Source organism: Strix uralensis, chromosome 15 (genome assembly GCF_047716275.1).
Source record: "Strix uralensis isolate ZFMK-TIS-50842 chromosome 15, bStrUra1, whole genome shotgun sequence".
NCBI lineage: Eukaryota > Metazoa > Chordata > Aves > Strigiformes > Strigidae > Strix > Strix uralensis.
In genome coordinates, this window is record NC_133986.1 from 16,341,764 (window position 1) to 16,368,796 (window position 27,033).

Consider the following 27,033-nt stretch of genomic DNA (forward strand, 5'->3'; position numbering starts at 1 on the left):
TCATCTGGCAGGACTGGGACATGGGAAAGAATGGGAGAGAAATGGTACAAGAAAAGTACTCCCTAATTCACTCGCTTTCCACCATCGCTCATTTTCTGCCCAGTTGTACAGAGATGCCCATTGGCACTAACCTGAGCTCTGTAAGGGTGTATACTGCAAATTTGTCTCCTTCAGATCCCAACTTAAGTTTCTACTGAAGGATTGTGTTGCTTGTTCAGCAGACGAAAGAGGTCTTGCACACATTCAGACAGGTGGAGAAAGCTTACGAGAATATATTCAGCACTTTGTGACACTGATTTCTTTGTTGCCGTTGCATCTGCATACACAATTTTTATTCCCACCAAGCATTTAATGCCCACTAGAGTCTCAATACAGTTTAACTGCCCAGAGTCCCCTGATTTAGCTCCTTGGACAGCCTGAAGGTGGCTGTCTTTGTGTAATCAAAGAAGGGATATAGGTCAGTTGAAAAAATGGCAAGCATTTGATTAGTAATACTGCTGTCTGTAGAACTGACACAAGAACTCATGTAACAGAATATCCAGGGCCAGATTTCTTTTATTAGTCATAGTTTTGAGACACTTGAACATTGCGTTCAATTTAGGTTTGGAAAGGGAAGGTCCGTCCTCCTGTTTTATTCCCATATAAAAATCTCTCACTCAGAATTTAACCTGGCAAATGGAATTTGTGCCTTATGGTCCCATTTGAGCAAATGGCATTTCATCATCTAGCCTTGGAGGAGTTTATAGAATCAATATGATATTTTTCATATCCATGTCTTCATTTACATATCTGTGTTCATGGTTTTCTGGTGTCTCAGAAAAATAGATGTATTTTCATCAGTTTCAGACAAATCATGGACAGTGGAAAGTTTTGGTCATTGATGTACAGATTGGCTATATGGCAGGTATTATAAATCACACTGACTGTTGTTACTTATCAAATATCTACTTGCTGCAGACAATTAATAAAAAGATATTCATAAGTGCCACTATCTTTTTCAGATTAATAGAAGTTTTTATGCTCAGAAAACAAGTGGTTCTTCCAGCAGTGTTCTACCAGAATGTGATAGCTTGTCTGTTTAATGGAGATCATTTGTTTTCTATGCATTCTTCTTTTTCAAGAAGTGCTACCCAGACCTGGAGGGTTAGTTGATTTTACAGTAGTTTAATGGTTGTTTTCAAGAGAAGAGCAGAGCAAAATAGAATGAAGTAATTCTGTGAGCGACAGATGCCTATAACAGGCTCAAGATCTGCCACTCTGCAATTGGTTGTACAGAGGCTTGCTTGAAATCAGCAGTACTGTTTTCAGGGTAAGGTATTATGTGGGTACGTTTACCAGAAAACAGACTTTGCTGTTAACATTCTTAGGGGAAGGGCTAGAGGGCTGACCGTTTGGAAATTAAGACATAAAGCTGTAAGCTGAATGCAGAATACATTTTTGTAATTTATTTTTAATGAAAGGTTGAGCTCTTAAGCTATAAATTCCTGATGGCAAACATTACTTGTAAAGCTAGTTACATGAAGTTTAAATTTTTATTTAATAAATGGCTTAGTGAAGGCTGTAACTGAAGTTCTGCTTGACTGTGGGGCTATATTCCTTTATCCTGGTGTGGGTAAATGTCTTAATCTGCTTGTATTCCTCTTGAAATCTGTAGGGTGTTTAGAAAACTAAATATCCATCAGAATCTAGCACTCTGAAATGGGTATATAGTATATTTTCTTACCAGATGCTGGCTATTTTCACTGACTGGGCCAAAGTCACTTTTCATTGCTCGTGCTACAAATACCAGTAGTGGGACATCAGAATGAGTTTAGTTTATTACAAATATATGTGCAAGTAAAGGAGTTCTATGTGTTTTTCAGATTCCAACTTGATTTCATTTGAAACAGCTGAGAGACCAAACTATTTTCTTCACTTGGCCTCCAATAATACTCTTGTTCTTTCTAAATGGGAAAAAAGAGAAGCATTTCACAACAGATCTACATTTGTCATTCATAAGAATACATGGCTTTCAGGATACAGTTCCTTTGAGTCATTTGCAGAACCAGGATACTTCATCCACATTTCAGCCTCTTCAGTTGAGCTTTTGAAGTACCATCATTCAGAGGAGTTCAGACTGTCGACCCTTTTTAAACTTGTAGGTAAGTAATTAAAGTTGTATTTTATGAACAGCAGTTTGCTCCCTGTGAAAATACATGAAAATACCATTGCTAAATGGTACTGATATTTTCTGAGGTGATGAGATTGCCTACTTCTCCCCTACATCACTGGGAGCTGTGGGTAATCTGTGGCACACAGGCTCAAAATCTTCTTCCCTGAGGTTTGTAGTGAGTATGAGTCAAAAGCCATTAAATAGACTAACACAGAACTTTGGTCTATTTGCTGATGGGTTTTTGGAAATACATAACCTAGTGTACAGTTTCTGGTCAATATTTGCTTTGTAGACAGTGAGGAAGTTCTTAAGGACTAGAAAATTCATGCTGATGAACAGTGGATTCATGAAGGGAATAGCTTTTAGAGATGCATTCAGTTCTTTTCTAAGGTCTGTGGATGATATTTTCCCCTCCTTTCCCTTTGCCACAAAGAGAGAGTCTTCCATTAAGTGCATTCTTGTTGCAAGCTTTGTGGTCTCTTCAGAGCTCATGCCATCCAGTGCTAAGGACATTGCCTGTAGATTACACTCCTCAAACCCCATGTTTTCCCTGAAAAACACCTTAACCTTTATCTGTATACCCACTGACAGAGGCTGTGCCTTTTGGGATGTTATCCCCTAGTGTTTCAGGCATCATCATCTAGGTGGAGATGTATGCCTCTTCTTGGGGATCTACATGTCTGTTTCTCTAATATTTCTTGGACAGCTACAGCTTTTGCATACACAACATAGAGTGCTGTAAGAGTGTTTCTACCTACTTGAGAGATTCCCATTCTTGTAATAGTCGTCCCGTTCCACTGAGACATAAGGATCAGAAATGTAGGAGATAGTACTCTGTAGGAGCTGGATCAGAAAGTTGCTCCTACAAGAACTGATGACAAAAAACACGCATTAAAAAAAATTACTAATCAATCAAGTTCTTACTTTTTTAGATTGGTAAGGAAAAGAAGTAGTAACTGTTTTGACATATTCTTAAACACTTGGGAACCATGTGCTGAAATTAAGATGGCCTTACAGGTTAAGAACAATATATATGAAAGTTATGTTGGCCTATAAATTTAAAAAACCCAGATTATTCATGAAACTGCCATTTGCTTTAGTGTCTGCTTGCCTTGATACATCAGATACAGCAAATGCATTCATATGACTTTATGAACTTCAGTGACAACTGTTACTTGCTGAAACCACTGGCCTTTGTGTGGTATATAAAATTCCAAAGTCACTACAAGTGTTTATTTTAATGTTCTAAAGCTTTTTATTGTGCTGTAATTTTAAATGCAGTAGTAATTAATTTACTGGGGTAGCAATTCTTGGCAATACCATTTTTAAAACCCAGTTTTTCATTCTCTGAAACTGAAACTTGTTTTACAAGCAGAGAAGGAAAATTAAATATTGTAACAAATGAAGCATGGCCTGGCCATGTTTTATGGTGACCATTTTGAATCTCAGCACAGACAAATCTGAAGCAGGCACTGACTTCTATGACAGAAGAGGCCAACTGTATGCCTCGTGGAGCTTCTTGTTATCAAAACATTGAATTAAAGTGTTAATGGTGGCATTGTGAATCTGCTGATGTTTTGCGGTGCATTATGCTGACAGCCTAATGCAGCTGTTGACTGGCACACTCCAACTTCAGAAAAAATGACAGATTTTGTCATTGCCAAATGCCTGTTGCTTCTTGACAAATGGTTGTAATCATAGAGCTGTTGAGGGTTTTGAACAGCAGAATTACAGAGCTAATGCTATTACCAGGATGTTCTTACAGCATTTCAAGCAAGGAACTTTTTTTGGACATAACAAAAATATCTCCTTAGTCTTTTATCTTTGAGGGAGGAATGAAGAAGTTTAAAACATGTTCCAATTCTCAGTGGTCGTCCATTAACACAGAGTGGTATGTCTTTTCAAGTGTGAAGTCTTTTTACCCTCCAGTCATTATACCAAAAAATCCTATCTATGCCAATGGAAAACTAAAACAATTTACCTCAGCAAGTGGGATCAGATCAAATGATCAAGAGGCATTTCATTAATCACCACATCCGAAGGCTTGGGTTTCAGAGTTTTATAAGCAAGAAACATAGAGCTCGAATCTTTCTCCAGTGTACTTTCACAAGGGCCAGCCTGCTGATGTAGGGTAATTACATGGTCTAAAAATACAGCAGCATTTGTTTAAGTTAATGGAAAAGTTACACCAGCTCCAGAGTGCACAGGCAAAAGCGTATTGAGTTTCTTGCTGACTATTGTAAATGCTTTGCATATTAGATCAGAAACTCTTGAACCGGGAACAGATATTCCTGCGGAATCAGAGGATAAATATCGGGAGCAGAATAATAGGCCCAGTAAATCCTCTTGGCCAGAAAGTTCCTCATGAGACTTCTTCATGCTCTGTGACGCACATTCAAAAGGAAGAATTTTAAACGACCTGATCACCACAGCAATAGATACATGTTTGTTTAAAGTCAGCTGACGAGTCACTTTTTCCAGTTTCACAGCAATAAATATTGTCACATTGAAATACTTTGACTATAAATTGCGCAGATGTGATGGGCTAACGCTGCAAAGTATTTTCCATGAGAAGTCACTTCAGCTTTTAAGTTGGGTTATCTTCATCATGCTGAGATTTGTCTGCTGTCCTGTCCCCACAAACATTTGAGGCTTTGAGTTGATAACTGAATTTGAGTATCTAGAGTATACTTACTCACAAGAAAATACATTTTGCATTTTTATACAGGAATTTTTACCAGCAATGGATTGGTATGTGTTCAGTCAAAAGAAAGAATACACTTAGTCTTACCAGATGGACAAGCACAGAGGTGTCATGTAAGAGCGATCAATTCACATTTGAAATTGTTGGGAAATTAGTGGATGTAGGGAATTCATGACCTTTTTATGGATATAGCTGCAGTTTTCTTACCCTTTTTTAAAATAACATGCTCAAGCTGGTTACCTTTTACACTTCATAGAATTATCATAATACGCTTTACCTTTTTAAGATCACTGCGACTTAGTTTTATATATATTATAAAAATGTGACTTGCCCAATATAAGTTTTGCAGCAAAGTTCTTAATGTTAATTATGTGCTTTAACAGCTAACTTGCTGTAAATATAAGGCCTGTTTCAGAGAGAATTTTCAGCCAAAGTTAAAATCTCAAGATGTAATAAGTATATGCACACTGCGCAGAGGTGTCTATTGATGTCTAAGTTTGATAGAAGGCATTTTTGGTTGCTTTTAATGTTTGTATCTTAATTAACAAACACATTCAGGAACATAGTACAGAACTGAAAATTGAATTAATTTTATTTCTTTTACAAAAGCATCTTGCGTGTTAAGTGATATCATTGACGATTTTAACTTCAACTTTCTCTTATCTATTTCCATCAGTAGAATTAATTTTCTAGAATGTTGTGTTTCACTTATAATGAGTTGCTCTTAAGTTTAATTTGAGCTCGTATGCTTTGTCAGTCCAAAAGATCATGACATGGAACCTGGGACTGGATAATGCTGAGCAACCACTGTTGTACCTGTGAATCCTGGGTATGTCACTGAACACATCTGCTCTGTAGGTCTTGAAATCAGACTGAGGTTACTGTAGAATTATAACATCTTTCCTATTTATACCACAAACACAAACATTTGAACTCCCATTTTTGCCTGAATAAATGGGAAGAGATTAAATAGTTACGTTAACAAGATTATATTCCTCTCGGATGGTAATAGTAAACTAAACCAAAACTATCTGAGAGGTAGATAATTATACTTGTTTTCAGTGATGTTTTGGCTGGGCACAAAGTTCAATTTTTCCAGTGATACTTGGTTACATTTCTCCTTGCAGAAATTTAAGAGTCATGGGCAGAGTTTGTTAGTAGTTTGTGTGTGTTAAGTGGGTAGATAGGATTTCATGTTTCTAAACTTGTAACTGAGGAGATAGGCAATCTGCGTTACTAAGCAGAGTTTTGCTGCAATTATAAATAGAACTAATTCTAAAGCAAATTTTGTTCCTACTAGATTTTTTTGAAATCTTTGGGAAAAGTAGCAAAACAGAAAAAAGTGTCAGGTGAGAATGAAAATCCAAATACTTAACATTTTTTCCTTATTTTTAAAACCTTTATTTTAAATACAACCTTTTATTAACATTAGAACACTTCAAATTTTAGTTTTTGAAGTAGCCATTTTTTGAGCATAGCATGAAATTATTAATAATATGCAGATTGTGACAATGGCAAATTTTGTTCCTGTGAGGTAAAAGTTGGCATAGGAAAAAAAAAAAAGTCAGGATGGACTTGTCAACACACAAAAAAGTGACCAAGGTACTAAGAAAAGTTGTTGTATCTCAACAGAACACCACAGTTTGTCAGTGATAAAAAAAAAGAAATTAAATGTAGCAACTGTCCTCATTACTACAGAAATATTTTTGAAAGCCAGAAAGAATGAAAATCGTAAGTTACAGGGAACAAAATGCTTCTCTGATGTCCAAGCAAGTGAGAATACAGTGGAGTCAGGGAATATCTTTTAATATATTGTCTTTGGAAACATGTATACCTGCATTCATACAAAAGCTTTCTGCAGTACTGTAACATGTCAATATGCTCAGCTCCTGTTAGGTAAAAGAACTGTGGGCTCAGTTGGCGTGTCAGCTGGAGTGACTGTCATCCAGGGCATAATTTACCATTTTGTGAAGGATTTGCTGTGTCACCAAACAGAAGACAAATGCTGGTAGACTTCACCAGGAGACACATGGTTATTTTCAAATGCCATGACAAATCTTTTTGAGGAACATATGCCTGATATAAGCAGCTTGACTCATTGTCTGTAAACTGTGTATCATTCTTTTGTTGTGAGTGAACTGTACTGTTGCACAGAGTACAGTAAGCTCGTATTACTGGTTGCTGGAGGGGGAATTTAAGTATTAAAAAAATGGGAAGCATGTGGTGGAGGTGGCTGATTAGCATCCTGGCTAGCAGAAAGCATTTGTGTGATGACACTGGTGAAATTCAGTTTCTGAACTGTGGTAGTTTCTGTCACAGGAATAGCAGTATTGTAGTAACAATAAACCTGAGGTTGGTCTGATGTGCAAGTCAATGTCTAAAATCAATACAGAGAGTAAAAGGAATATTTTGTTCAGTTTAGGGAGAGGGATGCTTGAATGCCTTTAAAGCTTTTCCTTATACCCTAATGATTGTGGGTATTGTGGTCATAGTTAATATGATGTATGTGCTAAGAAGAGGCAAAATAATGTATTTTAGCTAGGTATAGAGATACTTTATTGTCCTCTTGGCTTAGTCTTGAATTCATGTTTGTTCAGAACACAGCTCTGTGCCTCTGTTTCTCCTCCCCTTCATTTTCTGTCTAATCTCTATTTAGTCTAAACTTTGTAAGCAGGAACCTGCATCTTGTTGTGCTTTTTTTGAGGTGTTTTGGTTTTTTACACTGGCTTGCACAGTCAATGAGCTCAGTCTTTAGGCTGCTCAGGCATTCCAGAAGTGATACTGCCAATTGTGAAAAGTTTAAATATGATGAATGACTGAATGGACATTTTCCTAATGCTGGAAAGGCATTTTCTCATAATTCAAAAAAAAGCACAGATTTCATTATATCTGATGGGTTTACTGAGACATACTGAAAACTTTTGAGATACTGGAAACCAATTCATGCAATGTATTCAACTCTTGCTGTGGTGATTTGTTCTGTTCTTTTATGTAATTTACACACTAAAAAACCTAATACAGCTTGGCCTGGCATACTCAATTCTCTAAAATCCCTTGACTGGAAAATTAAATGTCTATTGGTTCTACAGATTTTCTTTGAAATCATATTTTATGACCAGGTTCATGGATTCATCTGTTGTCCATACTTCTTTCTGCAGAAGTAGAGACAAAATTTGCAGACAAGCATGACTTTGTTTGCTCTTGACTGAAAGCAGTGTTTATGAACCACTCAACAAATGCTACGCCTTCATGTAGACATTCACTCTATTTCCTACCAATGCATGCAACACCAGCAAACTGTGAAAGCTTGAGGGAAATGTGGCAGTCATTTCATAAAAGTCTTAAGTTTGGAGAATGGGAGATGGTATATTAATCCCAGCACTTGGAAGTCTTAATTCATGATCACTCTTCTGCTAAACTGAGAAACTAATGTTCTTCATCAGACTACAGTATGTGTTCTGCAAAGCTTGTGCCTTTATTGAGGTTGAAACTTGTCATTAATGGAGAAGTTGGTGGCAAGCGTTAAAAGTTATGGATCTGTCTCTACTTCATCTAGGTAGTCTGATGAATGAGATTTCCTAGATTCCACTTAGATATACTGTTATTGCTGGTTATTACTACTGTTAGTGATTGCCTGTGCCAACAGGCCTCTGATATGTTCTGTCTTTTTGTCATATATTTTCTTCTTTTGTCCTTAAACCTTACCACCCTGACCTGTCAGTGTGCATACAAAACCCTATACATCAGTCAGCAAAATGTATGGAAATAATTCCCTTTCTCCATTAGATTTAAGCAACTTAAGTTTGTTTCACTAGAAGGGGTCACAGAAGAATTCAGCGACATTTAATTAGCTTTTTAGTGGAATGTAATTTTATAAATGCATTCGTTACTGTCATAAGAATCATGTTTTCAAAAACAGTGACATGTCCTTGGATGGAGTGGCGTGTAAAAACATTAACACTAGATGGCAACGTACGCACTCTTTTGTTGTGAGTTTCATTTATACCTTTGATTTAAGAGAATTATTTGTATTAAAAAGACGACATTAATGGTTAATAGTGGCGGAGAGATAATTGCCCGTAAGTGCCAATGTCCCTAAACTGCAGGAAGAACAATTTCTTAGGATCCTCATGGAAAAATTGAATGTCTCACAGAAGATGTAAAAGAGCCACTCTCTTTGTATCTCAGTCAAGCAAAGATCAGCAAAACTATAAAGCAAAAAGACTTCAAAAGACCAAAAATGGAAACTTCTAAGTAGTAAGCATTTTCTTTCTGGTCATTAGTATAAACATTGTTTAAGAACAGCTGCTCTTCATAGGCTCTGAACAACATAGCTCTAAGATCAGGTTTACAAATCTAGAGGGGACCCATATGTCATGATGGTGATCTTCTGCAGGCGTAAAGGTATGGGAACACTGCTCTGTCCTCACTGCTCCAGGAAGGAGCTGGGGTGGGCTGTTGTAGTTCAGGTACTGAAATCCAGATGTATTGCCTAAGCCATGCAGGTGTTGAAGGAGCCACTGGGCTAATGCAGCATTGTACAGGAAACAGTTCTGTGTGCATATGGGGCAGGACTATAGGGAAAAAGAAAGCGTGATGCTGCATTTGAACATAAAAGTGCATGTCACCCACATGATGATTGTCACAAATTCGTTTCTCAGATTTTACAGTCTATTTCTTCTTAGCTTTAATATTGTAAAGTTCCTGCATAATTTAATCAGCACTAGAAGTATAGCTGCTCCTTATTTCTGTTTATCCTCACTTTGAAGTTTAACTCTTTCTCTATCTAAATATGTATTTTGGGATTGAATTATGTGAATTTGTAGTCTTTCAATAAACAATGTCTGCATAGATACTCTGAAGGTGGTTTGGGGTTTTTTTTCTTGTTTGACGGTGGGTTTTTTTTTAATTTGCCCTAGGTTTTCATTATTGGTACTGTTTTGTCTGGTGAAGTATGTTTTCAGTTACGTTTTGCAAGACTACATGTCTCATCTGTGTTACTTTGTTCGTTGTAGGAGAAGTTAGAATTTCAGATTCAGAATGTTTTGCGGTTTGAATTAATTTCTCTTTGAGTGGCTATCTTATACTGTGTTGAGGAGACTGTTAAGATGTATTGCTTTAAAGAGCCTGAACTGACATACTTTCTGCTTCCTTTATTTGAAATGGTGTTTGTTTTGGCTTTTAAAATACAATTGTATCATATAAATTATGTGCACCTTTGTGCTATACCAGCAAATTTTACATATAAGCAAACAACTGTTATGATACATGATGTTATAAAGAGTATCAGTGTATCCAACTGGTGCTTTTTATTTTGATTCTAATAGCAATAATTGTACTCAATCAACATAATCTTAATTTTGCATTTTGTTTGAATAACCAAACATATAGTTTTATTGTTGATACAGTTGTTAAAACTTAAAAACAATAGCTCTAACTTGCCTGGCTTCATTTTCAAGTGATTGTAATATGCAGTAAATGTGGGTAATTCAGTGTTGTGTTTTACACTGCAAAGAGTAAAACAGGCTGCAGAGCCCACACTCTTTAATATACTCTGCATAAGCATAAACTGTTTGTCTATGCTTTAAAGACCTTAGCAGTTCATAAAATATTACCAAATTTATTTGTAGAGAATACAGGTAGAAACAGTAAGAGATTTAGAGCTGCAGTGAACTGAAAGCATGCCTCTTAGTGATATGTATCTGTGTGTGTTTCTAGAAATATATGAGAATAACAGGTCTTGATTGTTTTTCAGATGTCAGATTTAAATTTCTATCCCGTTCTGCATGTGAGTGGCATTATGATGCCTGTACAAGCCCTTGTTTCAAGACATGCAGGGACCCTTTGGGAAAAACCTGTCAGGCAGTACCGAAGTAAGTATCTGGTTGGGTGTTTGGGGTTTTTTTTTTTTTGGAAAATTATGTACCTTGGGTGGTATGGTTATGCAGCATAGTAAGAATATGAGGGACCAGATGTAGTCTCGGTACAGCAGGATGGTGTTCTTGTATAAGGAGGCAAGTGAAGGAGAAAAGAAATGGAATACAACCTGCTGTGGCAGCTACATAAAAGTGACATTTCAGTTGTTAGGTAAGTATTGTGAGATTCTGAATAGAATATTTTTAACTTTTAAGCTGGGGGGATATTATAGAGTATTAATAAAGAGAGGTGGTTACAAGTTTTTTTCAAAGAGTTGTGCCCCTACTTTTTCATTATGACGTTGCAAAAGCCATATCTGTCCTTCTTGCCTTTTCCTTCCAATTGGAATTTGTGCTAAGTACCCGGTAAAACTGGCATTTGGATTTTGGTGTGCAAAGAATATTTGGCATTTCTTAAGCAATTGCATTCACTATTGAACCTGCAATGACTCATTTCAAAGGGTATTGCAAAGTTAATGCTTTAGCTTCGATCTGAGTAGGAATGGAAGCCATGGCAATGGCATTTAGAAGGGGTACGCTGAGGTGATGAGATTTAGATAGAACAAGTCTATCTAAATCTTTGTCTACTTAAAAATACTTTCTAAATAAATTGTGTTTTCCAAAAATTAAATGCTCAATCCAGATGCTGTTCAACTAGTTAATACTTACTGTTTTTCTTTTAGAGTGGAAGGATGCATCCCTGCCTGTCCTCTCAATATGTTGCTGGATGAAATCACTCAAAGATGCGTGTATTTTGAAGACTGTATGTTTGCAAAATTATATACTATGTATGATATGTAGCTTATTAATTTCTTGGATCTTCAGTCAAATTTTCAAATGTTGATGCTTAAATTTGTGTAACTATGACCTTAGTTACATGAATCTTGAGCTCACGGAACATACGTTTTTGTTAAAGTAATTTCACTCCTCAGAAATCTGAGACAAATTTTAAACTAAGATGTTCTTTCTTCATAAAACATTCCAGTAGCATTAGATGTGTAGCAAATGATTTAATGAATTTATCTTTTAATTTGGCTATGAATTTTAGAAGTTTAAAGGCAATTGAAAAGTCTTATGTAAGTTAACATAATTTCCTTCTAGCTCTGCTACCTTCATGACTATAATTATTCATAAATTTCAGACTACTATTTACTTGTGTCTGATTTCAGGCATTGAACCTGCAGATGATAGTCCACCTTTGCCACCCAGCAGTCGAACACCAGCAGTTTCACACATGACATCAAGTACAAGTTTGGCAGGGATCAGTGAAGCAGCAACTTCATTTCCTGTACCTGAAGCAAAGGACATGGAAACAACACTTGCTTCAAAATTGCAACTCACTGCAACTACAGGGAAAACTGAATTTTCAGCTGGTACATCTAATACAACACTTCTAACCATAACTTTATCATCAAATATTTCTTCACAGTCAACAGAGATGACATCTATGAGAAGCACTACAGCCATGACTGAGACAACACAATTTAATGTAAGCTTGTCTTCTCCTGTTGACACTTCTCCATTGTTTCCATCTACTGTCAGTTCAGAAACTTTTACAAAGATACAACCAATCAGTGGTGTTTCCACTAAACTATTGAGGGCTACAGAACCTCAGACAGTAACTGCTACACATGCAGTGACTACAAGCACAGAATCAGAAAGCAAACCAATTTCTACTTTTATATTTACTGGAACACCGCTTATGCTTAGAACAACAGAATTTCCAGTCAAAACTAAAATAATGGAAATACCAGAAACAGCCACAAGAACACTTCCCACAAAAGAAGCACAAGTAAAACCAGAAAGACTTACAGCACTTACACCCAGTTCATTTGAGTCAATAACAGAAAAAACTACTCTCTATCTGCCCCAGTTTTCCTCATCACCACCTCTGGGCATGCCTTCATATACACCACCAGTAAATATAACAGGAACTTCAGAAGGGACAAGAATAAGTGTAGGACAGTCTTTTACCACAGTAGCTAATGTTACATTAACGTCATTTTCTCCTGTGAGAACTACTTTGTTAAAACCAATGTCTTCAGCGACAACAAAAGCAGCAATTGTTATAACCGAACAGAGCGTGAAGACTACATTTTCACCAACATCCACACCACCCATTTCATTAGGAAAGGCAATTACAGAACCTTCTACTGAAATGGTTCAACACCTGACTGGTACTTCAGAGGTGCCCTTCACTACAACTCCAGGTCCAAAGACAACAACTCTGCAAACTCAAAAGAGATCATCAGAAACAACTTTGTTATCATTTACAACTCAAAAAAAGGAAACTCCCAAAACAACATCACGTGTGGAGCATATGTCAGGTTCTTATTTCCCTCCATATTCACTGCATCCTAGTTCTACAACTGAAAAATCTATCAGTCTTTCTACAAAAAGACCTTCAGTGTCTGGTCCTACTCCTGCTTCTCCAGCTTCAGGTGAATTAAAAAAAACATATAAAACTGTTTCCACTACAGGATATCCTTCATACATAGTCCTAAACACAACAGAGTTCCTGACTACATTATACACTAAATATCCTCTTGTGGCTGAGACTATCGGAGTGACACCTTTGTCTGTTGAGGTAACATCCAAAATAACATCCCCTTTTGAATTAGCAGCAAAGTCCACTTTATTTTCTGGAAAAACATCTACCAAGTACAAGTCAACTCTGGTTTCAAGTACAGAGAAGACAAGCACTTCAGGATATTCAGGTAGTGTTACCACATCAGCAGTGAAAACCTCTATCTCATCAAAAGAAACCACCACAGTTCCTTTTGTAGCTACAGAAGGAGAGTCAGCTCAAAGAACATCCATCACTGGATCTCCACTTTCTCTCCTTAGTGCAACTGAAACCACGCTGTTGACAACCAAGCCTGATAAATCACAAGTGGAAAGAATTACTAGCATCTCTACTAGAAAGCCATCTGCTTTCCCTTCTTCACCATCAAGTTCTCTAATCTCTTTAAACATTTCTCTTCCTTCACTACCGTCATTTGGAAAAGAAGCATCACTGACAGCTCTCAGTCCTGTGCATACATCCCATGAAATGATCTCTTTATATCCAGGAACAACTATAGCAAAATCTATGTTACCAACAGAAAAGACCTCTCCAGTCCTGACTTTCTCTACTTTACCGACTATAACAGAACAGTCAAGTCCAATAACAACAGTATCACACGACAGATCACCAGGCAAAGCCATTTTAAATATCACTTATGCCACATTCTCCCCACCCTCTGAATTTAGCAGTCAGCTCATAACAAGCAAAAAAGTAATGACAGCCAAAGAAAAATCAACTCTGTCCCCTTCTGTTGTACTTCCAGTAACAAGGTCGTCTTACACTTTCTCCACCTCTACCCATATAGCAGATAAATTGGTTTCTTCACCTCCTTTAACAGAAATGATACCAGAAGTAACAACCACACCAAAATACCCAGCATCGAAATCTACAGTCCAAAGTATAACAGATACAGTAAAACTTGCAGCAATTACAGCTCAGCCATCCTTTCTTCCATCTTCAGTAGGCCCCTTTTCTTGGCAGACATCTTCAGGAGATAAACTTTCAGTACAGACCACAAAGACCATGGCTATACCACATTTTTCTACTCAGAAGGCTATGGAATTTGGTCGTCAGACTTCTGGGCCTTTGTTGACAAGCCAAAGCAGTACCCCAATTTACCAGTATCCTCTAGAAAGTCTAACAAAATCCACTGGTCAGCCACAAGGTGTCTTTAGCACAACTGAAGCTACAGTAGAATTGACTTCCTCCTATCCCTTAATCACTTCACTCCCTGAAGGCATTCATTCAAGTATATCTCCTACCTCAGTAGGTCCTACGCAAGTTATTTTGCCAACTGAAAAAGAGTTGCGTTTAACTGATGCAGTCACGCAGCCATATGTATCAAGAACTTCCTCTGTTTTGCAGTCTACAGTCCCAACTAGAACAACAGCTGACTTGATTTTTGGCACCAGAATTCTCTCTTCCTCACCAGAAGTGCTCGCAGGTTCTTCTTCTTTAGCAACAGTTAAAAAAGAAGCATTTCCTTCATTTTCCACACAAAAGGCAGGTACTGGTCTAAAATTCACATGGCAGGCCTCATTTACTGAATCATTTGATTCAAGTCAAACACTTGAAACAGCTACAGCCTCACCAGAATCTAAGTCAACCTCTTCATTGGTTTTGTTACCAGAAACAACAGAAGTTCCCATTATGATAGGGAGTGGGCCGTCCACATCAATGGGCAAAAGTGATACGAAGAAAACGGCAACGTTGCCTAAGCTTGTCACACTTTCAACCACCGCCTACAGTTCCACATTTCTATCAAGTACAGTGTTGTCAGCTATGGCCCGTTCATCAGCTGCAGCTTCAGCGTCTTCAGTGATAAGCAGTACTGGGCAAAATGTTAGTATTGTATCAGCAGCTTCAGACAGAGCAGAAGCAGTAACAGAATCCATCACAAGCTCTGTGAAGCCCACCTATTCTTCTGTTACATCAGAAGCAAAAGGAGCCATGTCCTTTGATACAGTAAAATCTGAAGAACCAGAATTAACAACAGAAGTCCAAGCTGTCCATACTGAAGGTGCTACTGTTACCCCACAAACACCTCAGACATTTTACTCTCCATATTTCACAAACACAACTGCAGTTCCTTCTAATGTAAGTCTATCAGTACTGTCCACTATACATTCATCCTCTGAACCAAAACCTTTTTCTTCTATAGCTGTGTCATTGGTCAGTACTACTCAAACTTCAAAACCTGAAATATCATCTGAGGTGCAAATGCCTTCTGGGAGTTCACTGCTAATGACATCTGACCATCCAAATGACACAACAGCTTCATCAGTTTCCTTACTTGCCCATTTATCTACCAAACCACTTTATGGCTTGACTACGACATTTTCTGACAGACTGGCAACACCTGAAGGCATGTCAGGAGTCACAGCATCAGCTTTTATGCTGCCTAGAGAAACAGCAACTCTTCAAACTTGTACAGTGAGTAACTATAAATATTTATCTGTTTGGTTTTGAATATGTCTGGTTACTTCTACACACTCATAAAAAAAATTGTGAACCATCTTTTGATCTTTAAGATTTAAAATATCTGTATCAAACAGGGAGTCCTATTATCTTCTCAGTTATAGCCAACTTTGGATGATTTCATTACACAGCGTGGTTTTTGTAAGTGCTATAATACACTGGTTTGGGCCTCAGTTTTCTGTGTTTTACGAGACTGGTTTTTCGGCAAAATACGGTGCTTCATATTGGACAGTGGCATTTTTTTGATATGTTGCCCTCCATAAAGAACATCTTTCCAGAAATCCCTGTTATTATTTCTAGCTTCCATACTTTTCCTTCTCAACTTCTTTTAACATGAAGTTAAAAATTCAGTAATGCTGTTCTCTGCTTTACAACAAGACAGCAGTTTTAAACCGTCCTCAGGATGGTTGGGTTTTCAAATGTGCTCTTCACTTGTAGCTTCCACCAGTGTCATGGGGATTCATAAGTATTCTGTACCTGAAGAATGTGAGCCCCTTTTTTGAGCAAATACTCTGCAATATTGTGATACTAACTTGGTAAGAATGGTAACCTATGTCTTTTATTAAATATGCCTTAGCCAATCACAGAGAATGAGTGCATAAAACACATTTGCTTGGATGGACAACTGATCCAAGTTAATAAGTCGCAGAACTGCCCGTACAATGCAACTCAACCCAGCTGTGGAGTTTTAGGATTTGCTACTCAAATGAATGGTGACAAATGCTGCCCAAAGTGGGAATGTGCATGTAAGTTTTAATAATGCAGTACTTTTGAAGTTAATTTAGGTGACAATTTAATGCATACTGAAGCAGGCTAAGGACTAACACTTCTATACTGTGGCATAGAAACAGAAGATGCATATTGTATGGGTTATTCATTGTCTAATGCAATTTATAATTCTAGCTCTACATCCAGAGAAATGAAATCAAAATGCTCCTCTAATGTAGGATATTTCTTACCCAGCTTTAGATGTTTGCAGTGGACATGTCTAGGTGTGAATTAGACCCATCTTGTCTTGTGTCTAATCAGAGGACACATAGTTGATATAGTTGGTGGATTTTTTTGGTTTATCTTAGATCTACTTCAGGATGAGAAGATTCCTTAGACTCTCTTAACAGTCTGGGGACTCTGGAAGCATAGCCATACTGTAGTCACTCCCATCAGTTACCCTGAATTGGGCAGGAAGAATCCAAACCTTGAAGAAAACTCAATTTAGTCCATAATGCCAAAGAAAGAATGCAGCAATAAGCAATGCAAATTTCTGCTTATGCTTTAGAGTTTGAAATAACTAGGAGTAGAACTCCAAGCCCTTGGAAACATAAAAGCTTTAGCAATAAATAAGCTTGGGAAGAAGGAAACTTTCCATATGGGCTACCGCCTTAGGAACAAGACTAGAAGGGAACTAAGGATCATGTCATTCATGGTTTTTGCTAGTTTTCGGTTTGTAAAAATTACAAACCTCTGCTGGCAAGAACTGTAAGAAAATAACTGATTGCGGAGGCCTGCACATTGTCCCGCTGAAACAGGATTTGACTCTGCTGTCCATTTACAGAGACACAACAGTATCAAATATAGTTGAAAATATGTGCGCATCTATAAAACTTAATCTTGTAACATTTATTGTTTTATCTTAATATTTTGTAATATTTACAGAAATTTTAAAATAAGTTGGAAAAAATGTTTAATTCCTTTTTCATTTTCTTAGGTCGTTGCACAATTTTCTCTGATCTGAGCATTGTAACCTATGATGGAAATCACTTGGCTTTATTCAAAGAAGCATCCTATGTTGTTAGTCAAACTCAAGATGAAACTATAACCATCCATGTCATTGACTGTAGAATGGTAACTAACATTTATCAGCTAACAAATGGCTCATAAGATATGTCTTAAATGGAAGGGCATAGTAATACCACACAGTTGTGGTTAATTATTCACTTCTGGCCAATACCTACGAATTGTATTTCCACTTTACAACACTTACGAATTGTATAGGACTTTATCACCTGACTGTGTATACGTAGTTCCTTCTGAGAAATTTGCACTGGAAACACCAGTTTTCAGAGCCATAAAAGACTGTAGGATTGTCAGAGTAAATTAGACCACCCTGTTCATTCCAAGTCTCTGACAGGGGCAAATATTTGTTGTTTCAGAGGGAAGAGAGAAACTGTAATGGCCGTTCTGCCTGATGGGTAGCGTAGATTGGCTTTAAGTCATGAAGAGTTAATTTCTTGTGAGCCTTTACAAAACTCTTTAAACTCCAGTCTCTTCTATGAAGGCTAGGTAATTTTGATGTCCATATAAATGTCCATTGCAAAGCTTGATCGCAGGTAGTACCTTACGGCAGCTAATTCCAGATGACTGATATGGAGGAGGAGATCTGTTTATGACTTTCAGATCTGTTTTTCTGTTGTATTCAGTGATTTCTGTTTTGTTCAGCACCTTGTAGCTTAGGAAGCATGGATGTATTTCTGATCCATTGCTTCTGTACTGTTCATATACCATATAGATTCATCATTCCCAGTCTTGTTTACCCTCAGATATGTAGTTCATTTTTTATGCTGTCCAAACAGCTAGTCTGGCATATTTTTTTTTTTTTCCTGAAAAATCTTTATTTCTGTTGTAATTTCAAGACTGGATGACAGAACACAGTTGCTGAACACGATGAAGTCATAATATTTTGTTTGTTTATTTTGCAAGAATGCTATCTAGATGAACTTTGTAGTCCAGACTTGAAACTACAACAGCAGCAGTTTTCCTCTCTTAAAAATATACCCCTTGCCAAAATCCTTAATGTCCCAGTACCTAAAACCAATAAGCAGTTAATGTAAAAAGATTTTGCACATCATGACTATGGCTGATGTATTTTTGCTTTCTCCACAGAGTAATTCAAATTCAACTTCTTTGTGCCTGGCAATGTTGAATTTAACCTATGTATCCAACCAAATTATTATCAATCGTTTAAGTAGAAAAGTAAGTATTTTGAGGGTTAGTTTTTTTTGCCTTTTAGATAGCATCTTACTTCTGTAATCAACTACCTCCTCATGTGGATACCGGAAATTGAAGTAGGACAAAATAGGCAATTTAATTCATTGTTCCAACTATGTAATTTAGTAAACAGCTTGTAAATTCAAAGAGTCAAATTGTGATACAAGGACTGTTAATGAGGTAAGTTGCAGAGCAAGGTACATAAATAATACAGGTACTGAAGAGACTAACAGTTTATCTTTGTGGGGGTGAGCCTGACTCCTTTTGAAATTAGTTATGAATTAGATTCCTTAGCTGTTGAGAGTCTGCCTTTAGTTCTTCTACCTCTAACACTTGGTACCTGACGTTTAACATCTTTTCTGTGTGTGTTTTAGATAACAGTAAATTCAAGATTTGCTTGGCCAACTGTTAGAAAATATGGATACAAAGTCGAGGATTCGGGCTTCAAGTATGCAGTTGAGACCCCAACAAAAATCAGAATTCAGTGGTTTCACAACACAGGTGTGATGATTATTGAGTTTAATAGTACCAGAGAACCAAGAGCTTTGGGACTATGTGGTAAGTATAGAGTAGTTCAAGAAATAAAGACGTTCAGATGCTTTGCTAGGGAGGCACAATTTTCCTATTTATATAAATTATCTTTTGCAGGATCTGGCCCAAAAGAGTTATTGCAAAACTTTGCAAAGTTTAAGATACTATTAAAATTAAATTATTATTATTAAATTTCTTAATTGTTGAAATGATGTTTGATACCTATCTGTATAATCCATAGTGGTGCCTCTAACTGAAGCTTGTTTGAATCACAGGTATGATTGCTGTAACCAAACCCTAATAAGTCAGGCATAAATCCATAATGTCAAATAAGGTCATTTACAAATTTAGTTTTTGATATCCATCTAATAGGAAGTGATATGTGCTATTTTCAGTTTCTAAAGGTCAGAATTCACAGAAAACGTTAACTTGAGAGAACTAATCTTAACTTATCTGTTGGAGGAAATAGTTCAGAGGGAATTTCTTACCAGTAATGGGTTAAATTACCATAATGTTGCACTCTGTTAGGTCTGCTCAATAGTTTCACATAGTTTCTTTCTGAAAACATAGCTTTGAATAAGCTGTTGGTGCTGTAGCTCTTGCAAGCCTGTATTTGTTGATGTAAATCCCCACTGTGACACCTGAATCTGTAAATTTATCTGCTGTAAATTGGAGCTGGAAACCAGGGTTACATAGTTCATATAATTACAGTGGATATCTTTCCAGTTTCAGAAAGGGCAAATGCCTGTAGCTCAGTATCAAATACCCATGATAGTTCAGTCCAGTTCCAAGTTCTGCAGACAGTAATATGCTACTCGTAAAGGAAGAGGGTTTGAATTTACTGCCATTTTGAAATTGGATTATTACCTGTAACTTACCCTAACTTTTGTTTTAAACATCATTCTTGCTCTGTTCTGCTAGTTGTTACTGTAATTAGATTAAATAGAAACAAGAACATAAAGACTGTATTGATTCAAGTTATCCTGAAAGTCTCTTTTGCCTTTACCTGTTTGAGTACTGTGATAGGGACAACTGGGAACATTATATTCCTGGTTTACAAGGCGCTTTAAGTAGATGACAACACATTTCCATGAATGATGTTCCAAGTCCAACTTCTTCAGAGAATGTGCTGTATTTTTCCAGCATTCATCTCTGATTGGGATTCTCTGCCTAAGTCTGGCTGCACAGTGCTGTGTGGTGCGACCTACCAGAGCCTGCTTTAAATGAGCTGGTTGTACTGCATCCATTCAGGGTAAATTAGTCTACCCTGATCTCCTGTGCTTTCTGTGTTAGTCTGCTTCTTGTATTTGAGCTTTCTCAGATGTCTTTTGGCTGAACTGCAGTACTGATAGATCCTGATTTCTCAGCTTCATGGAAGTGATAAAACTGAAGACACTGTTACAGTTTTGTAGCACAAGCATCCCTTGGAAGGATCTGTGTCAGAGACAACGGTGTCTTTTACAGTGGATCGGGCAAGCGTGGCAACTGGTGAAAAGCTGGTGTGGGAGATGAGGAATGTGGGAAGGGACCATGGACATCTCCATAGCAAAAGTGGTGAAAGAGAGTGCAAGCATGTCAGTTTTAGCTGCAATCAGATCCTGCGAAGCCAAATGTGAAGCCTTAGTTTTGCTGTGTTAAATCTCCTTGTCAGTGTGTAAGAGAAGAAGCGGACAAAGGTATCCCAGACATGATAGCAATCCCTTGAAGTCTCTCAATCATCAAGTACTTCCTATTTGTGTTGCACAGACTCACAACCTTGTAAAGTTCAACCAGAAACTTTTTTGAAATGGTTACAGTTTCAAAAGCTGTTTGACACTCTGAATGCCTATTGCTGTATCACTGATTGTCAATGGCTCACACTTGTCATCAAGAATTGGTGAAAAATGGTAAAACAGACCAGTTCTTTAGAAAAGCATTAAATCTATAAATAGTTTTTGAACAGATAAAGATTTAGAATTACCATGCAAGCTTGTGGAAACATCAGAAGAAAACATTCTAGAAGTCTGATACAAAAGTCTCAGAAAATGTGATTAGGATCAAAGAATGGGGGACTGATCCACCATTCTGCTTTTTTGTACCTGCTGGCTCTTAAAGGACCTTCCCGAGGAGACTACTATAATACTTGGATGTTCTGTGTGGACCAAAGTCACTCTCCGTATGTCACATTGCCTCCTTTGCTTCAAAGTGTTTCAAAATTGTCAACTATTTAGTTTAAACACAAACTTTGATGCTGCCTTCCGAGTGTGCCATAGCTGACCTCTCTGAACAGCTCTTTGATATGCAATAGATTTCCTTTCACCCATCTTAATTCTTAAATGCATCTTTACTTTTGCTTTGCTTAATTTGTCGGAATTTTGTATATTTTGATCTACCAGAGACCTTCCGCGTCTGTGTGGGTTGTGATACTGTCACATTGTGTAGGTTTTTTAAAAGCTATTTACTTTTTTGAATGTGCCACTTCAAACATTCTTCAGAATGAACAGTTTGGTGTTAACCTGCTTTTTTTTTCTGGTAATACACAGGTTTTTGTGATAGAAGCTTGGAAAATGACCTGATGCTACCCAACAGGACGGTTTTAAGCAAAAGTGATGCTCTGTCGACTTTTATAGACAGCTGGCAAGTGCCAGACACGTTAAAGTATGTTGGAGAAGACAGGCATCAGGAAACTAATTGCTCAGTCATGGACTGCTCAGAGTGCTTAAGACTGGTGTTGAACCAGACCTTCAGCAGCTGTCATCCTTATGTATGTTAACTATTTCAGAAGCTTACATTTTGAGACACATGCAGTTCTGATACAATTTTGTATACTTGATAATTTCATTAACGTGAAACTCTATGTAACCATATCTGTGGAATGAGATGCATACTTTTTTGTCTATACAGTCGCAAGGTAAAAACAATTGAAGAGTGTTGGCAGCTTGATAGGAGAGAGAGTGCAACTAACACAATCAGAATTCATAATATATCTGTTAGTTTTGACAATACCATCTAATTTATAAAACAGTCCCAGCTAATTCAACTGTATATGATGTAGAGCAAAGTAAAATAAAATAGTTTTAGGATTTAATTAATCCTTAAGTGTTCAGTAACTTAACAAGTTCCAAATCACAGTAGGTGATCTGAGAGCCTGCATTTTCAAAGGCTCTAGAGACAAGGAGTTCCAGGTTAGAGAGATAAGAGGGTAGAACAGACCATTTAAAGCAAACCTAAAGCAAATAACAAACTCAGTGTGCAAATAAAGTATGTCTTTGTGCTCATATGAGTCCACTTACCATTTCACCTTTTATATATTGGTGAATCTGATGAAGAAGAGGCCAAAAATAGACAAAAACAGAGGTAAGGAAGAACAAGGAACAATGAGTAATTATGCCTTCTATTGGAAAAAGTGTATTAGCTCTTGCCTTTGCACTTAGAAAAGATGAAACAGGAATATAAGGATGACATTTTTTTCAACACTAAGGAAGCCTTTTAAGTACTAGTAGAGTCTCTCTGTGTACGCCAATGAAGGCTGGTGGCCTCTTGCTTACTGTGAACCAGGAACTTTTGATCTCAGTATTTGTAGCTGATATTCAAAAAAGTCAGTCTGTTTCCTGCCTAGCCAGGGTCTCTATGAAGGTGCAATATTTTCTATTTTTTCTTTATTAGGTTCCACCGGAGGTATTCTGTAATATATGGGTTCAAGACACTGAGTACATTCGAAATCCATGCATTTCGCTAGCTGCCTATGTGGCAATGTGCAACAAATTTAATATTTGTATAGAATGGAGGAGCTCTGATTACTGCCGTAAGTATTCTGCGTGTATGCATACCTCTAGTGTACACAGACAAAATTTGCCTAAAATAAGTGTTACTGTAAGTTGAAAATACCAGTGCTCCTTGAGTCCTCTGATACTTTGGAAGTCATTATTGACATAATAAATTTAGTAATTTTTATGATAGAGTTCAAAGCAGTGTGCAAAAGGAATCAGGATCGTTATAGCCATTTCACAGATGGAAAAGGTAAGCTAAAGAACCTTGCTAAGAAGTCTACCTCTGGCTTGTAATAACTGTAGAAGTCAAATCTTCTCACTTGCAGTATAGTGTTCATTTCTCTTAGCCACTTTCCATTGATAAAACCAAAACACAACAGAATTGGTTGGGGAAAGGAGGAAGTCAAAGAAAGTTCTGTGGTACTTTGAATTGGTGATGTCTGCTTGATGCTGTTCCAGAAAGCTGTGTTTGGAGAAAGGATTAGAGAAGTGAAACACTTTTGAGATTAGATGGAAAGTAAGGAGTAAAACCTGAGAGCTAGAGTATCCTGGCAGTAGACATCTCCCATAGAAACATACTAAAATATGAGGCCAAGTGGGATCTGTAGCTGTCAGTGGAGTAAACAGAAAATTTGGATTACAGCATCTCTTTATGCTGTCAATGATCACCTAGGAAAAGCCCCACGCAGTGATAACGTAGGGAGGTCTGTGGTTTCAGTGCTTGAAAAGGGAAAGACTGAAGCGCGATCCTCAAAAATAAGACAATTCACTGTACATAGAAATCATAAGTTATGTTGTTTTTTTAAGTGATTTGAAGTGCATACATGTGTACAGTCTTCATGCAAGCAGGTCATAATGCCCTGCAAATAATAGTAATGGAGTCTAAAGCTTAAAAACGGTCAATTTTAAAAAAAAATCTTCCATTTTTATGAATTTTACTAGCAAATAACTGTTTAAAAAGGGACCTTACAAAATATATCTGTAAATATAGTTATGTAATCCATCCACTGTGACGGGACACTCTTATTTTTACACCACAGTGACCTCTCGTGGTGCGTCCCTAGCAAGGAAGAACCATGAAGTTACATCTTGATTTTGTGATCACCGAGTGTTGAGTGTTGATATGCTGTAGACCGATTTTTTAAAAGCCTTAGTTTCTCTATTTACAAGGCTGTAATAGATATTTCCTGTGGGGCATTGTGGCCATTTTTTTTTTTAGTAGTGAGGAGCTGAATAAAATCAACCTCCTTTCCCAATTAATCTTTAAAATCTAAACTGGAACCTTCTTTATTTTTGAGCAGACAGTCCCTTTGTGAACTGGACTTTGTCTCATTACCATGAGTCCATGTGGAGTTGCTGTATGATTTAGGTATCGTTACATGATGAGGATCCTATATTTTGGTAGTTCACAGAACCACACTGTTGGCATTTGTAGTCATTCTCCATTTGCCATATTTATGCAGCTTTAATCACTGTTTTGAACCAATGAAAGATCATGTTAAGTTTTCAACAGCAAAAGTTAAGTCAAAATTAGATGCTTTTTTGGTCTGTTCCTGCATGCACCCATAGCATGCCAATGAACTTACATCAGTAGTGTAAAGAATGTTAAATTTAACTGTATTCTTTGCCTTAAAAATAACACACACAAGGGAGTAATTAATGTCATTACCTATTAAATATAGTAATGAATTCACCCCATTCTTTATAATTCCACATAAAGCAATGCTGAATTTGCCTTTACATACATATTTTTGTAGTTGACAAAGCTCTGCCCTTTAGTAATCAGTGAATCGTATTTAGAATGATTCACAACAGTGTATTGTTAGTCTGTGCAGTATTTGCAAATGCTTTGGAAGTTTAAATTACTTTGTGTCAACACTGTTGCATGGTTTGATACCCTTACTGCTAAAATGCAAATCAAAGCCTGATGAAAATGTTACTACAAGAAAAAGAGAAGTAAAAGTGCTCGCAACTTCCTTTTGTTGGAATTTGTCATATAGAAGGTAAGTGGTCTGTATCAGTGGTTTAGGTTGGTAGATCCTACTGAATTGGCAAGCACAGGAAGTTGACAAGACAATAGTAATATCTTCTCTTAGATACTGCCTCTCATAAGATTACAACTGCAGAATGAGTGATTTGTTTATTTCCTTCCTAGCTTTTCCGTGCTCTGAAAACTTCTCCTATCAGGCTTGTATAGCTGCCTGTGAGGTTCCAGATAGTTGTCAGAATAACGAGGTTGCTTCTCTGGACTCAGATTCCTGCTCGGTGTTGACAGAAGGCTGTGTCTGTGCTGGAGGGACCATCCTTCACCGAGCTCACACTGCTGTCTGTATTCCTGAAGAAAAATGCGGTATATTTGGATGTGATTTTCTTCTTTATTATCTGCGAGTTGGTGGTCAGATAATTTGTTAGTAATAAATCAAATTCTGGCCTGGTGTTTTGTGGTTTCTGCATATGTCATTCAGTTGAGGATTCTAGATATTTAGTAAACATTAACTGTACAGGTGAGCAAGCAGGGAATGTCCTTATGATGTACAATTTTGCTCATCTTCTCTCAGCTGGAGGATGCTCTTCAAAATGGAAGGGTTTGCTTATGTTTATGTTCTAGTATTCTATGTATGTTAGTCTTGGTCTCCTTTTCACCTAGCCCTCTGCCAAAGGTCCAACATATTAGTACTAAATGACATTCAAAAGACATACAGCAACAGTTAATTGCACATTTTGAATAATACCTGTATATGTCCTCTATGTTCCTTCTGCCAGCTTTCATGTTTATTTTGGTTACAATTCTTTCTGAGCGCACCAAGTTGTGGACCAATACTTAATACTAACAGCACAAACCTTACAGATGTAGTTTATTATAAATCTGATTACATAAAGCACCATAAATTACTAACAGTTTTGCAGTGTGTGAAATACAAAAGTAACTTCTTTTCAGATCACTGCTTTAAAAGCAAAGGATTAGATTGGGATTTTAAATGACTAACCTTGCAGTGGAGACACAAAACAAAGTGGAGGCCCTGATCCTCTGGAGGGTATTGAGCATCTTGCTTTTTCCCATACCAACTCAGTCTTGGACTGTCTCCTCTTTCACTTTTTTGTGGGGTGATGGGGATAGATGATGCCTTTAAAACTCTGGGATTTTTTTTTTATACTTCATAGATCCACATCCGCTGTGGAAGAAAATGATGGTCAAAATTTGAAGTAAAAAGGAATTAGTTCTGTTTTCTGTTGTCCTGATCTAGCTTGTACAGACAGCTCAGGAGCCCCTCATGCAGTAGGTGAAATCTGGAAAACTTCTTTGAGCGGATGCTGTATGCAAAAATGTGTTGACAGTGAGACCATTATTCCAGTGGAGTACAACTGTTCAGATATCCATGATTTAGACTGTCAGCGATTTGCAGAGGTGGCCTTGCTTGTTCCTGGTGATCAGACATGTTGTCCTCAGAAGATCTGTAGTAAGTATTCCTTAATGATTATGAATACTGTCCACTGGAATGTGCAGATATCCTTTCTCCGTGGTTTGTTTTCCTGTTACACATCCTACTTTTGAAGTGAATGGAAATTACTTTGGTTTGAAATTGCAGATTATGTAGAAAACTGTAGAAACTTTGGACTATTTGACTCAATATCCAGTAGGGTCTGGGGGAGAGGTCGAGTGAGGGGACAACGGTTATAAGGACTGAAATAGCACAGTGTTTATTTGGATATGAATTGTGTTTCTCTCAGCTGTACAGGCTACTGATTTATTTTTTTAATATCCAAATACAAATAAACGATTAATTCAGAAAAAAAAATCAGATGATTGTTTATCTAATTTACAAAGTGAGCAGTAAAAAAAGGATGTAAAAGCTTTTTTTTATCCTTATTTAGCTTAGAAAGTCTATCTTCAGAAAGAAATTGCAAGCAGTTTTCATGTTTTAACCACCTGGGATGATGTTTCAGTGAGTTTT

The 27,033-nt window shown here is 37.2% G+C and overlaps 1 protein-coding gene across 1 annotated transcript in view; it reads left to right on the forward strand.

The window, feature by feature from the left end:
* The window catches only part of OTOG (otogelin), a 106,571-nt gene that overhangs the window by 62,310 nt on the left and 17,228 nt on the right, over window positions 1-27,033 (forward strand). Inside the window, exons 33-44 of the mRNA XM_074884401.1 lie at window positions 1,863-2,141; window positions 10,612-10,729; window positions 11,455-11,534; window positions 11,941-15,770; window positions 16,393-16,561; window positions 17,521-17,657; window positions 18,696-18,785; window positions 19,175-19,358; window positions 21,854-22,074; window positions 22,977-23,115; window positions 25,236-25,430; window positions 26,326-26,538. Coding sequence (XP_074740502.1) covers window positions 1,863-2,141; window positions 10,612-10,729; window positions 11,455-11,534; window positions 11,941-15,770; window positions 16,393-16,561; window positions 17,521-17,657; window positions 18,696-18,785; window positions 19,175-19,358; window positions 21,854-22,074; window positions 22,977-23,115; window positions 25,236-25,430; window positions 26,326-26,538 — 5,655 coding nt within the window. The remainder of the gene's footprint in view (window positions 1-1,862; window positions 2,142-10,611; window positions 10,730-11,454; window positions 11,535-11,940; window positions 15,771-16,392; window positions 16,562-17,520; window positions 17,658-18,695; window positions 18,786-19,174; window positions 19,359-21,853; window positions 22,075-22,976; window positions 23,116-25,235; window positions 25,431-26,325; window positions 26,539-27,033) is intronic.